The sequence below is a fragment of the Acipenser ruthenus genome, chromosome 6, assembly GCF_902713425.1.
Source record: "Acipenser ruthenus chromosome 6, fAciRut3.2 maternal haplotype, whole genome shotgun sequence".
In the NCBI taxonomy this organism is placed as follows: domain Eukaryota; kingdom Metazoa; phylum Chordata; class Actinopteri; order Acipenseriformes; family Acipenseridae; genus Acipenser; species Acipenser ruthenus.
Genome location: NC_081194.1, coordinates 17,953,399 through 17,968,364, shown reverse-complemented (window position 1 = coordinate 17,968,364; position 14,966 = coordinate 17,953,399). Strand labels below are relative to the sequence as shown.

Sequence of the window (14,966 nt, the reverse complement as noted above, 5' to 3'; positions counted from 1 at the left end):
ATTAGATGTAGTTCTCAGTCGATTCTACCATGGTCACGCAAACTTAATAAATCCAACGTTGAGTGTATAAAGCAGAGAAACATGTACAGATTTTTTGGGGAGTTGGTTCACCATTAAAAACTCCCAACCACTTGCATGGTTTATCCCACACTGTTAAGTGAGCTTAATCGGTTCTCTTCAAAAGCCAGTTGAAGCTCATGTGGTTGTACTGTATATGTCCTGGTTTATCCTTGCTGCATGCATGCATGCATGCTTACTGGACCATGAAATTAGAAACACCCTGAAAATGATTAGGTATATTCTGGCAGTAAGTGACAGAACCAAAGCTTTGGAACAATATGAATGAATGTACAACGTCCCACTAATACAGGCATATCAGAAATAAATCCATATTATTTCAAACTGTTCCCATTCGATCTACATGATAGCTGACAAGTAATTTGTGATAGGTGAACCTTACAGTAGGTGAAGGTTGTACGATTATATGATACACCTACTGTACTGTAATATAGTAAGCAACTTGAAAACCCCAAAATACAGTAACTGTAGGTGTGTAATAAAGCTAGGGCTGTGTTCGAAGGTTAGTTCACTAGCCAGGAATTCAGAGGTAGTTCTAAACCTTCAAAGGTTCGTCAGGCAGCATTCATGCACTGTCAGATGTTGTGTTTTTTTTTTGTTTCCTCTGTTAGCAGAGGTGGCACAGTGTGTAACAATGTGTGAATACTGTAAATTAAATGTCACCTCACATGCAAACTTTGATCTTTTTGTCTTGTATAATGCATATTGCTTAAAGAAATGTTGTATTAAAATCCACTACCAAATCATTATACTTACTTAGCAACTCTTTTATTATGGCGGTGCTGCAAAGCACTGGGTGGGGTGGGGTGGGGTGGGGGGGTGCCTATATTGCTTCAGTAAAATATGTACTGAATAACTAGTGCACAAGACATTGTAAGAGAAGAGTTATGGTAGAATAAGTATGAAACATAATATATATATATATGCTAACACTAATAATTCGAATTTAGAAAACTGAGCACATAGTTTAACATACTACAGGAGTGTTACTAAAATATTTATTCCAAACAGATTACAGTACTTTGGAATGTAATGAATATAAACTAGATACGCGTTTATGAAAAACGTCTTTTTTTTTTAATTTTAGTGACAGCTGCAAGCATCATTCATTGCATCTTGTTAATACTGTGCCACCTAACCTTAACTATCTGTGAAACACACAATGTGCAAATCACTGCCTAAAACAACAACAACATAATAATAATAATAATAATAATAATAATAATAATAATAATAATAATAATAATACAAATACATTGATTTACTACTTACCACAACATGCAGACCTCAAGCTGAAGCTGATCGTTACTCCAAAATTGCATTTAACATCACTGATCGTTTTATTTATTTATTTATTTATTTATTTATTTATTTTTAATGTGATATTCATTATATAACAGTTCATTTTGAAACTTGCGAACTATATACAGTCAGTTTTCTTCAATGTGTATAATTTATTTACAGGCTGTTTGCCAGGAATACAAGCCTGTCGTCCTGCTCTGGATCAAAGGCGCTGCGCTTTTTAGTTTGTTTACATCGAATACACAGAGGGGCGTATTTACAAAGCATTTTCAAAACTGATTCGCTGGTAGGATGAGCCCAGCAAATCAGAAGCTAGTTAACATGAGCAGGAGAAGAAGAGCACGCCCACTGCTTGTCAGGCAGAAATACTGTAAATAGCAAGGCAGGGCGTTCAGTGCATTTTTGTTGATAAACTTAAATAATGTTATTAACTATGCGCATTCAAAAATGTAATTATTGAATTGATTATCCAGTATTTTATATCGATGTATATAATGAGGAATGGAATCGATCGAACAATCGATTTTCAATTTAATCGTAGCAGACCTAGTCACCAGTATGTTATGCAAATTAGTACTATTGAAGGTTCGAACCTTCGTTCGGATAAATCTGAACCTTTGTTACAGCCCTAACTTTTTACCACTTCAAGTCTCTTTCCTGTCGGTTTTCTTAGGGGGGTCTTGTGATTTCCCTAATGTCTTAGTTTTCAAGGCTGGTTCTGTTTTTTTGGATTTCCACCAACATAGTTGTGGTTCTAACAGAAACATAATCCAAAGCAAAGGCAAAATGATAATATTGTTTTTATAAATAGTTGCATTGTGGTCAACATTTAAAACATTTATCCAAGCAATGTCTTCACAACTTTGTCTTGGTTAAGAATGTGTGTATTTTGCATAGCTGTGACTTAAAATGTTGTTTTGTGAGGCCAGGTATTGGCAGTTGTGTTAAGATGACATGATGTCTCCTCCACTGATAAGGTGTCAGTATTTGATGACTTCTGTTGCAGTGAGCAGGTAAATCTGAATTCCTGCAGTCTTTTTCAAGTTGCACTTTGATGGCTGGAATTTTATTTTTGGGATGTAAACTGAAAACAGGAACAGTTTGCTGGGGTAACCCAACAAGGAGGCTCGGAAGTGAGAAATGAGAGAACGGCAAAAACCTTTTCATAAGGTCAAGTTGAAGTTTTAAACTGTGATACTGGACCATTAAATTCACAAACAATATGACAATTGTTTCAGAAGATGTTTTAAGTGTTTATACAAATTCTTACTAGAGAATGGAAAATTGTGCCTGTGTAATGAATTAAATCATTGAGGTTGGTAAGTAACCTCAGAAGAGAGTTTATTTTATCCAGTGATGTGTATTATGTACTGTACTGCATGCCAGTACAGTACATTTGACTCACCGATCCCAAGTGTAGATCTGTACCTACTAGGCAAAACTGCTATTTGCACTCTAAGGAGATTATAGAAACAAATTGTCCCTTTGCTGCAGGCCTGGCCATGAGAGAGTGTAGGACTCTGATGGACTTAGACTCATGAATCTGAGATCGAGACTTGGACTCAGACTTGACTCGATGACTCTGGGACTTGGACTTGACTCGTGACTTTCTGTAGCAGTCATGTTTCTATTAATCTCTACTTTGTATTACTTGCTAGCAAGTACTGTAGCCTTAATATTTACAAACTAAATAACGTATATAATAGGATATAAGGTACAGTATGCTGTGCGCATAGTCTATAGGGTCTGGCAGATCCACATGCACTGTGAACATGTCAAGTAGAGTTTCTCCTCAAGTGGTGGAATTCAGGTTTAAAAACTACAATGTCAGCAAAGGAAAACATTCAGCAAACTGCACATTTTGTGACACGTGTATTACTGATAAGCTTGGGACAACATCTAACTTCAAATCATTACAGATTTAATAGTCAACTGCAGCCTTCCACTCAGCAATGTTGAGAATGAACATTTTCATCGTTTTCTTGGAGTATACACAACAAGTTTTGTCAGATGGCGTGATCTACACTAAATTAAAATAATAAAACAAAAAGCAGAGGATCTTAAAAACAAGATAAAAGCTGATCTAGCAAAGGCTACCTGTGTATCATCCATATATTTGGAGTGATCAAAAGATGCAAGCGTTTTAAGGTGTAACAGTGCACTGACTGGATCCTGGGTTAAACTGGACTCGACTTGACATTACTGGGACTCGACTCGACTTGAACTCAAGACCTTGTAGCTTGGGACTCGACTCGACTTGAACTCAAGACCTTGGAGCTTGGGACTCAACTCGACTTGAACTCAAGACCTTGGAGCTTGGGACTCGACTCGACTTGAACTCAAGACCTTGGAGCTTGGGACTCAACTCGACTTGAACTCAAGACCTTGGAGCTTGGGACTCGACTCGACTTGAACTCAAGACCTTGGAGCTTGGGACTCTACTCGACTTGAACTTGAAGACCAGTCGACTTGACTCCAGCTGTGACAAGCACTAAGGTCTTGCATAGCTATTTGACAGTAGAAGCTGTACTGCTGCTAAAATATATTAAATTAACTTTATTTATGTCATCCTATGTGTTTTCTTCAGTTGTGTTTTGTTTTATTTTGAGTACATCAGAAAACACTCATGTTTTATGGGTTTGGCTGTGGTTCATAAGCCATTATTGGAGGTTAGTTCTCCCATTCACTGCCAAGCTGTTGTAAATCAGATATTTTTTTTATATTCAGCAACCATGCTCATTCAGTACTGCAACAATAAACGCATATGGCTCCTACGTATTCATTGGCTGGCTAATGATTTACCCATATGGCCTTACTTGGCCAATTTCTTCAACAACGTGTCATAACCTGCTCCTTGGCAGATAGTTGTGCAACACATTTTCTTCATTTTTATATAAATCTGCTTTAGTTTTCTTAGCTCCATATGTGTTTTACTTCTCTCATGGTATATTATTTTTGAGACAGGAAACTGTGTATTGTATGCCTTACCAGCAACAGACCATTGTTACTGCGCTTATTTAGAGGATTCTCTGCAGGGGTGCTGTAAGCTTTAAAAGTAGATTTAGCCTGTAATGCTTTTTGGTGATATTTATTTGGCAAATCAATTCTAACACGGTATGCTGTGTGTATAAACTTCTGCAATAAAACTACAGTAGTAAAAGTGCACAAAAAAAACTTTAAACTCAAGCAGCATGGTCTGGTTTCTGTGTGTGAACTACAGTATTGTGACCGCATGGTTAAGTTTAACCACATTTTATGCTACATTTTATACAATTAACAGGTCTTTTCAGCATAGCTTTCCCCCCGTTGCCTCCCTGGTACTAAATCAAACAATTTATCCAAACATTCCATTTAGAAAGCTTCCCATAACAAAATTAGGGGAAGCCGATAATGTGAAGTTAGAAAACAAACAAGGCAGACTGCTACAAATAACTAACCAATCAAAACCGATTTGTAACGGATCAATAGGACATTTTGGAATGTGTTACTGTGTTTTAATAATAAATGCCCCTATGGGTTATTTTGTTTTTTTAAGTGAATCGGTTTTGAATAATATAATGTACTGTACTCTGTTTTTACTATTGCAAATTGAATGCACAGCAGTCACCGTTTATTCTGTAGGGATTGGGGGGGGGGTTGGAGAAAAAACATGCACAACAATTGGCAGTTCTTCACCACTCCTTAACCCCTCCCACTGAAGTTCCCAGCATCTCCCGCTGTTTTTATGGTTGATCAACTTGGGGGAAGTTAGTACTGGCAAGTTTAAGGGAAGTTAAGATTGGTAAGTTTCAGTACTACATTATTGGGAAATTAGTTTGATTGACTTGCCTCCCTAGTTGATCTTCAGTCATCCTGATTCGTAAGTGGGATGCTGTGGTGAGGTGATCAGATTCCATTTGTGCCTTTAAATCGCTATGTAATTGGTTTTTCAAAGGGTATAGCACACACAACTGAGCCGGTAGCCCCAGACATTTTAAATAGAAAAGCTTATATATAACCACAGCTACCAAAAAAATTCTATCTCGCATGTGGACGGGCTGTTATAGATGTAAACACCCATACATTACTCTGGAGGGTTTTGTCTGTTATTGGCAGCATAAGCTGTAATAATCGGTAAGATATAAAAAGAAATGATGCATACTGCTGTTTTATTTTTGTTCGCAGTTACATTTTGAGGTTGCCTACAAGATTCTGTTTGATACTGTGGAGTTCATAGACCCATACAATGACACTAAGAATTCTGTTTTTCCCCTCTAATTATACCCCAGAAACTCCACCCTACAGCAAAAATTCCACTTTGTTTGATGGTCGGCTGTTTGCACTATATAGCCTCCCCTGTGGTAATAGTGGCACTCATATATTTTCATTTTACAGTAAGTGGAGTTTTGTGATATCTGTGTATCATGGGGGACACCCTTTTGTGGGTCACCATAATGGAACAAAAACTAAAATATCTTGATATTGACTGCACGTCCTATATTAACTGCCTAATGTGTAATTAAAGCAGTCCGGGTCATGGGTGGGGTACAAGCTACAGTTTGAGGATGCCAGCCCATCCACCGAAATTACAGTACTACCTTATTTCTGCAAACTTAGGGGAATATATCTTGTTTGAATTTCCTGCTCAAGTTATTTCACTCTTAAGCTACTGTAAAAGATTGTACGTGTTTTAAGGTTCATAGCCCCTTTTTTACAGACCCAGGCACAAGAATTTGAAGTTCTTAAGCACTTTTGTGCAATTTTATTGTTTACAGAAACCAAAGAAAATCAAAACAAAACAAAAACCTAACTCGCATATGGAGTACTAACTGAACTGTTTCACAAACCTAACTAAAATCAGACGGCTAAGCCGTTTACCGATTTAACACAAAACAATTTTAAACACACACACAAAAAGGTTTCCACACAGATCTCTTCACTTTGACAGCCTCTCTCTTCACACAGACTGGAGACTGCCCTGAAAAAAACATTTTGATTCTGCTTTTATACCTGCCTGCTAATTTACAGGCAGGTGATATCAATTAAATTAAACAACAATTAAAAACAATAATTAATTGCACCTGTGGCTGTGCAAACACAGCCATCCCCCCACATTTCTCCCAGGTTATTTTAGTGGACATCCTTGCTGTACTGCTGCCAAATATGGTAACATTGGTTATTTAAGCGATAGTGCCCGTCGATGAAGGCTGTACTGTGTGTTAGTTGACCGCGACTAACGTAACTCCAGACACGGTCAACTAACACACGATAAAGCCTTCATCGAGAGGGCACTATCGCTATTACAAAAGGATTTGTTGTCATTATTTTCTTTAATGAAACACTTTGAAACCTACATTTACCTTGAACTTGTAATGATTTGTCAGATACCCTTCTGCTGAGAAATGTTTTAGGAAAAAAGGCCCAAAAATGTTCAGAAAGGATCACACACATAACTGTGAGAAAAAATTACTTTATTAAACAAATAACTTTTTTACTTGTCAGAGCTGCTTATAGTTTATCTAAACAGTGCCAGATATCTGAATGGAGCAATATTACTGCACTGTCTCGCTTTGTTGTTGTTGAAAGATGCTGTGTCTGAGACCCAGTCGAGCTGACAGGCTGTGATTGGCTGACTCAGCAGTTGCAGGTACATGATTGGTTGCTTTCGGCAATGCAAAGTATTGATTGGCTGGTTTTGGTGGATAATAAAATTAATTTGGACCAATTTAGTATTTACTGTCCAATAGATGTGGATTACGCTTAAAAATATAGTCAAAATGAAAAAGTCTGTACTTGCGAGTATTGATTTTAAATTTGATTTCCAGATGATGCAATGGCATTTCAGCAGGCATCTACTGTGTATTAATGCCTGCTATAGCCAGAAGCTCATTGGCTGACACTGAATCATTTTCTAATAAGGGATTATAGCGCGGCAAACGTCTGCACAAGCAGAAGTGCTGATTTATAACCCATACACAGACACTCACAGTCCTATAACTAATACTGCTTTATTATTAACATACAAGTTAGAAAATGCAGCTACATTTATTTGATCATCATTACCAATCTTTTAGTCCATTGTCATTTTCATTGAAAAGAGGGAAAAGGTTGGTGATGAGAACGGTTTTCTTTGTTTATTATTTAAACATGGGATTTAAACAATGGGATATTGTGAAGTGGGAGTGGAATTCAGGATAAAACACTTTGACTATATATAATTTCTAACTCGATATAAAAGATAAAAACAAAAATAGTATTAAGCATGTATCTTTGAACTGTATATCTATAGGTGTTGGAAAGACAATCCCACTAAAAACGGGATTCCACAATGTGTTCATCCCATTTGTCCAGGGACTCTGGGTTAAAAAGTTAAACTGAGTCATTGTATCCATCATGTTTGTCAGGTTTTTGCTTGCATGCATCCTGATCCATCTAAGATATCAAATTGATTCAACATAGGAACAAAAACAACCAGATAAACAGTGGCATGAGTTTATACTGTTTATTGATGTTTATCAGACCATAGCAGCATCATGGTCACTTCATCGCAGTGAAACTTAATACGTTACCAGCTCTTCAGAAGTTTATCTACGTTATAAACAACTTAACAATGGCACGCTATAATGAATTACAACCAAACCGTCTGTGCAAGAGACAATTGAATGTTGTGAACTGTGATGTAGTTATACAGCTATGGCCAAAGGTTTTGCATCACCCTATAGAATTAACTAATTTTGCTTCATAAAGTTGATTGAATCCTGCTGAATAATGTTACGTTAACATATTGAATTACATACCACTTTGTAATTTTCCATATACTTCACAACATAAATTGAAAAATGTGACATTTCAAAATCTAACATGAAAGACTTTTGCGAGATTGTTTTGTAGTAACTTTGATTACGAGGTTAAATAAAAGATCAAAATTATGTTCATATAGTTTTTAAGTGATTGTCTCAATCCTACAATTCTAGGTGATGCTAAACTTTTGGCCATAGCTGTACACTGTACATCGTACTGCATCATAAACTTTTAGGTGAAGATGTATTTATTTTGAGTTGACTCAGGTTCTTCATGGGAAGGTCATTAAACCTTTTAACAGGTTGCTGATTTAATTTAGTAAGTTCCAATTTATTTTTTATGGGAGGCTTAAGCAAATGAAAAGATGTCAACCACACGACTATAACACTGACCATGCTGGCCTGTATAGTGCAACAGAAAGACCCGTAGTGATCTACTGTTCTGTCTTGTAGGAGTCTTTCTGAGCTTAATTGAAGCCCTCTTGGTCCTTATTGGAAAATTATGTCAAATTATGCGGGTTGTAACACACAAGACAATGAAAACAGAACTGTACGTTTTTACTGAAGCTTTTTTTTTTACGTGAAAAATATGTTATGAATAATTACACAAAAATAATATGAAAGCTTAAATTCAGAAGTTGGTGATAGGGAAATTATGTTAGATATGTTTACCATCCAACTCATTTGCTTCAATACTGTTTACTTATATATATTGTACAATTAGCTTACATGTTTTCTTATGATTCAACGAAGAGCACAGTCTGCTCCGAACAAATACTTTACTCTAAAAGGCGAGTGAATTGTTACGTTATCTTGCACACTACTCAGAAATAAAAACTGAAAACAAAGAGCCCAACTGTCTTACTGTATATTACAATTTATTTATATAGGAAAAAAATACAGTTAATACAAACTCTAGCACAATTTCCCAGAAAGATTTGGACAGGTTTCTAATTGCATTTAGTAATTTTGGTCTTTCTGCTGTAAATATTTAGGTATACTGATAAGCAGTGAACTCTGGCACAAAGTTGTGTACAACACTGCAACAGTCTGTTTACATCATTCTGTGAAATGTCCCCTTTTTATATACAGTACACTTAACTACAGCAAACACATTTAATAGGATATGTAGTAATTAAAAAATGCGTCAACAATGTGTTCAATTGATTGCATACCTTTTTAAAGAAAGATAGAAAACTAGAAAGCTGACGGTGTCATGTTGAAATGCTTTTACAATAAAACTGCACTCAAAGTGCAAATTTGCAAGATTATGTGGTTTTGTTAGCTAGTTCTACTGGCTTTCACAGATGGTGTGTTTTCATAAACCGTGGTGTTCTAGGGTGGGATATTGTAAAGCTTTGTAATATTGTAATGATGTTGTATGCATTGTTTTACAGGACCATGCAATAACTGTAATACAGCAACAGCAATCAGCTGTAACAAAAAGGTGGAAAATAAATGAGCTGTTGTAACACTGTTTAGACCGCAACATGCCTCAGCATAAACTTGGCTTTGTATGGCAATATTCAAAGTCTTTTGCTGGCATTTTTCTCTATTTCTATTGTTAGCTGAGGAGAGTCTAGATTAAAAAAAAAATATTTGGGTTTAATCCTTGGGTTAGTTAGATGAATTAGGTCTGTGTGCCTCATTAATTTCACCAGAAACTGTATTCAACTTTTTAGGTATGTATGCAACTGTTCTTCTGAGAGTTAGAGCAGAGTAAATCACCATTAGAAGTGTCTCACATTTACCATAGTGAACATAAACTGCACCCTCGTGAAGCAGTGAGACTTGACCAAAACTATGGTTAACTCTGTTTTTTAAAGTGTCCCTGAATTGTAATGCAAATAAAGTTGTTGTTTTTTCTGCATGCTTTTGTTTCTATTAATATTGATGTCTTTCATACCTTAAAGTGGTATCGCTCATTGGGGCTTTTATTGTGTACTTGTGAAAGCCTGTTAATCTACTGTATTAATACAAAAACCTAGAGGTGTATGACTAATAGCAGTCTCATTTCCCATATTTCTTTCCACAGGAAATTCCACTTTCTTGGATGATCACGGACCCCCACTCCCTAGGGTAAGACAGGCTCACACACTCATTTCCAATGTTGTTTCTGTTTTTTTCCTGGTATTTTAACTCCCATAAAACCAATTCAATGACTCTTGTCATCGCCCACATTGCAATACATTGGATTTTGGTCAGAAGAGGATAATGGGAGTTAATGCAAATGTAATACATGCACCTGGGTTGATGGGGTGTCAAGATAAGAAAGATGGCTTTGACAAGATCTCATCTGGTATTTCCATGTTTGTTTTTATGCTTCTTTTTTTCACCTGCAGAGTAAAAAAATATTCTCAGGTGCTAATTAAGAACAGCTGCACCTGAATGCGGTAGGGTTTCCAAAAAAGTGTTCTACTTCCATCCAGTATGTCTCAATGTTTTTATTAAGCATCTCTGCTTAATAAAAACATTAAATGCAACAAAAGGAATTTGCTTATTTGTTTTATACAAGTCCTCTGTTGATAAAAAAAAGATTGTCTTTCTTCCATGCTTATTTGGGCAGGATTTCCATTTATACTGTGGAAAACACGTATTGTTTTTGGCCTTATTTCTCTGTGGTAAAAGGGATCTTTTACAGACCTTGTTTTGACATATTTTTGTATCTGTATAACCTCTGTATATTACTCTCTGTAGTCAGCATATTAAACAAAAATATATATATCTGATTAGCAAACTATAAATATTTTATATCGGTATGCTTTTAATTTATTAGTATGCTTACGTTATCCAGCTGTTTGTGTTGGTATCACAATGTTAAATGTTTTGAATAACCAGCCAGAGAATTATGCCTAAGGCAGTCATTTACTTGTGGTCATAGATAAGTCAGAAACTGATCTGCAGTAGATATATATATATATATATATTATTATTTTTCATAAGGATATGTCTGTCCCTTTTGGAGAGACATTCAAATACACTGTTAAAATGTAAAGAGTACTGGGCTTCAAGTGTTGTTTTAATTATTTTTTTTTACGTTTGCCTTACTATTTTATGCTCTTCGCAATCATTCTCCTGGATTCTACTGCTTTTTATTCAGTTCACGGAACAGGAGCAAGGGCTGAGAATGAGCCCTGGGACTTGAAAGAAACTATGTGCTTGAGAATTTAAGTTTCCTCTTGGCTCGCGGAGAGCTGCCCTCACGGAGGTGAGACTTCCCCCAAGGGGAAAATGAAGAGAAGGCTAGAGGATACATTTGAGAAGAGATAGAAGTCACCCTTCCTCTCGGAGGTCGAGGCCAGTGTGCGTATACATGATTCAATGCATGTATCTCTACAGGCGCCATTATTGGAGCCCACTCAGAGGTGTAGGTAACGAAGCATTGCCACACCATAATTAATGTAGACAGAACGAACACAGTCATGAGCATAAGGGGGGTGGCTGTATGAAATATTTTAGTATGAATGAATGCGTTGCTACTAATTCTGGAGCTTGAATGGGTCAGAGGGGCCGAGCCGGCAGCCTCGGGATTGAACAAACAAGTACACCCAAAAACACAAAGCAAGCAGGATAGGACAAACAATCCCATGATTCAGTCGTGCTATCCCATGATTCAATGCGCATACCACCACGGACGCCATCATTGGAGCCCACCCAGGTGGAAGTATTAGAGAGACAGCAGAAACTAACCTTTTAATTTCTTTTTTTTTTTTTTTTAATAATTTATTCGTTGCCAATTATTTTTTTTATTATTTTCTCCCCAATTTGAAATGGCCAATTATTTTGACCTTTTTAATTTTCTTTCTTTTTTTTTTTTAATTAATTTAGTCGTTGCCAATTATTTTTTATTATTTTCTCCCCAATTTGAAATGCCCAATTATTTTCAGGCTCAGCTCACCGTAACCACCCCTGCGCTGACTCGGGAGAAGCAAAGATGAACACACGCTGTCCTCCGAAGCGTGTGCCGTCAGCCGCCCGCTTCTTTACACTCTGCAGACTCACCATGCAGCCGCCTCAGAACTACAGCGTTGGAGGACAACGCAGCTCTGGGCAGCTTACAGGCAAGCCCGCAGGTGCCCGGCCAGACTACAGGGGTCGCTGGTGCATGGTGAGCCGAGGACACCCTGGCCAACCTAACCCTCCCTCCCCCCGGGCGACGCTCGGCCAATTGAGCGTCGCCCCCTGGGAGCTCCCGTCCACGGTCGGCTGTGGAATAGCCTGGATTCGAACTCGCGACATCCAGGCTATAGAGCGCCTCCTGCACTCTAGTGAGTGCCACTCGGGAGCCCTTGACCTTTTAGCCTGGATTCGAACTCGCGACATCCAGGCTATAGAGCGCATCCTGCACTCTAGTGAGTGCCACTCGGGAGCCCCTGACCTTTTAATTTCTAACTTGAAAGACAACCCACCACCAAAATTGCACAGGGAATCACTAGAAGCCAGAACGAGAAGGTATCGTGAATACATGCTGCCACAATTAATGTAGACAGAACCAACGCGATGATAATATAAATACAGAGCAGAGCGGAGCGTATCCAGATCCAAACAAATGCATATAAAATTAAAACAAACCAGGGGAACCGCTCCTATAAAATATTTTCACAACCAAAGCACAGAAAAATAAGCAATATAAACAAATAAACGCATATACCAAACAAAAACGCATGCACAGAGAAATGCAGCAACGCAAGTGAAAGCACAGCGACGCACAGGGAAGCACAGACGGCAGAAATGAAAACGACAAGTGGGGTCTGCAGCGCTGCGTGACAGTACGCAAATGCAAAACAGGCAGAGAATGAGTGTTTGACCCAAGGCTTAAATAGTGCGATTAATTGATAGATTGACTTGATAGATTAACTTGATTGACTAGGGGGAAGTCCCTGCACCTGCTCCCTGAACAACACCTTAAAAGGTAACATTCATCATATTTCTCTGAGCTTGTCTGGAGAAGTGCTGGGGCTGAACGGCCTTTGTTAGTCCATTCTGTAAGATAGGTTTGATTTCTTCTTAAAAATAATCAATCAGTCTCCTTCAAATAAAGTCAATCAAAAAGATTATTCAGGAATCAAATATAAACCGGAACAAAAGCAAATCAAATGCATTACATGCAGTTTATACCCGGCCTCAGTAGATGGTGTTTCTGAGCCCTAAGGCGGCCAAGATGGTATTTCTCTGCACTGCCATGGCTTCCTGCACTCTATGGCTTTCTGCGCCCCTCTGGTGCAGAGATTGTATTTTCTGCCCTTGTTTTCTATGCACCAAAAATATCATTACATGCATCCTTATGCTAAACATATAGGAAGTGGGACATTCCCTTAATTAGTGGATTTCACTAATAAACGCTTGCCAGCGCCCTTTAGTGATCCTATGGTATTAACAAGCATAATCAATCGGCAATATTCATGTTATATCTGTCATTCATATCTAGGCAGAAGATTGAACTGAAGGTTATAGAGATATTTTAGTTTGTGAAAATTACTTTAATCATATCGAAAGCAGAACTTGTTATGTGTTGACAGCCAATCAGTGGCTTTTAACGCTATTTAAGTGACCTATATCTATGCAGTAACATAAATGCAACAGTTTGGCAGCTTTGAAGTCAATACAATTAATCTTTCTCTGTGGTATGCAGGCTCTTGCAAAAGGACATACACACGCTCTCTTTATATTACATTCTGATGTATACCGACAGCCCTGGTTAGTATTTTCTAAGCAAAGAAACCCTAAATAAGCAAATAACATTTTAAAACTGCAAAGACTTAACTAATAGAGTATTTGTATTACACTATGTAACACAATTTTTGTTCCTGGGTAGTAAGTGTTATTTCCTAATTGCTTATGCCTCAAAAGTATAGAAAATGGCTATTATTCCCCACAAACTTTGCTTTTGTGACCAGGACAGTGATATTTTGAAATTTGCCTATTTCCAATGAGAAAATGGGCGAATTTGTGTCTCTTCGTTCACATAAAGTCAGGAAAAAACAACATATGAATCCAAATTAACATGTATTTATACTAAAGTAATACAAAAATGACTACAAAAGATTTAGAAGTGAGTAGTTTTTCGAGATTTATGATTATACTGTAAATCACTTTCACGAATCAGCCCCCAAATGTAGTCTCCCATCATGTTCTCGTTATACTGTCCTTGGTAGCGGCGTTCAAAGTCCAGTATATCCTGGTGGAAGCGCTCGCCTTGCTCCTCCGAGTACGCTCCCATGTTCTCCTTGAATTTATCAAGATGAGCATCAAGGATATGGACTTTGAGGGACATCCTACAGCCCACTGTGCCGTAGTTCTTCACCAGAGTCTCAACCAGCTCCACATAGTTTTCGGCCTTGTGATTGCCCAGGAAGCCCTGAACCACTGCGACAAAGCTGTTCCAAGCCGCTTTCTCCTTACTAGTGAGCTTCTTGGGGAATTCATTGCACTCCAGGATCTTCTTTATCTGTGGTCCGACGAAGACACCGGCTTTGACCTTTGCCTCAGACAGCTTAGGGAAGAAGTCTTGAAGGTACTTGAAGGCTGCCGACTCCTTATCTAGAGCTCTGACAAATTGTTTCATAAGGCCCAATTTGATGTGCAGTGGTGGCATCAGCACCTTCCGGGGGTCCACCAGTGGCTCCCACTTGACGTTGTTCCTCCCCACAGAGAACTCGGTCCGCTGTGGCCAGTCCCGCCTGTGGTAGTGCGCCTTGGTGTCCCTGCTGTCCCAAAGGCAAAGATAGCAGGGAAACTTGGTAAAACTGCCTTGGAGACCCATCAGGAATGCCACCATTTTGAAGTCTATGACCCTGATGCCAGTAT

General features: G+C 38.0%; 1 protein-coding gene across 2 annotated transcripts in view; it reads left to right on the top strand.

Annotated features, from left to right (window-relative positions):
- usta (uronyl 2-sulfotransferase a) overlaps nt 1–14,966 on the top strand; it is a 107,899-nt gene that overhangs the window by 32,176 nt on the left and 60,757 nt on the right. For both annotated transcript variants that reach the window (XM_034017941.3, XM_059025154.1), the window contains exon 2: nt 10,195–10,238. In XM_034017941.3, coding sequence (XP_033873832.1) covers nt 10,195–10,238 — 44 coding nt within the window. The remainder of the gene's footprint in view (nt 1–10,194; nt 10,239–14,966) is intronic.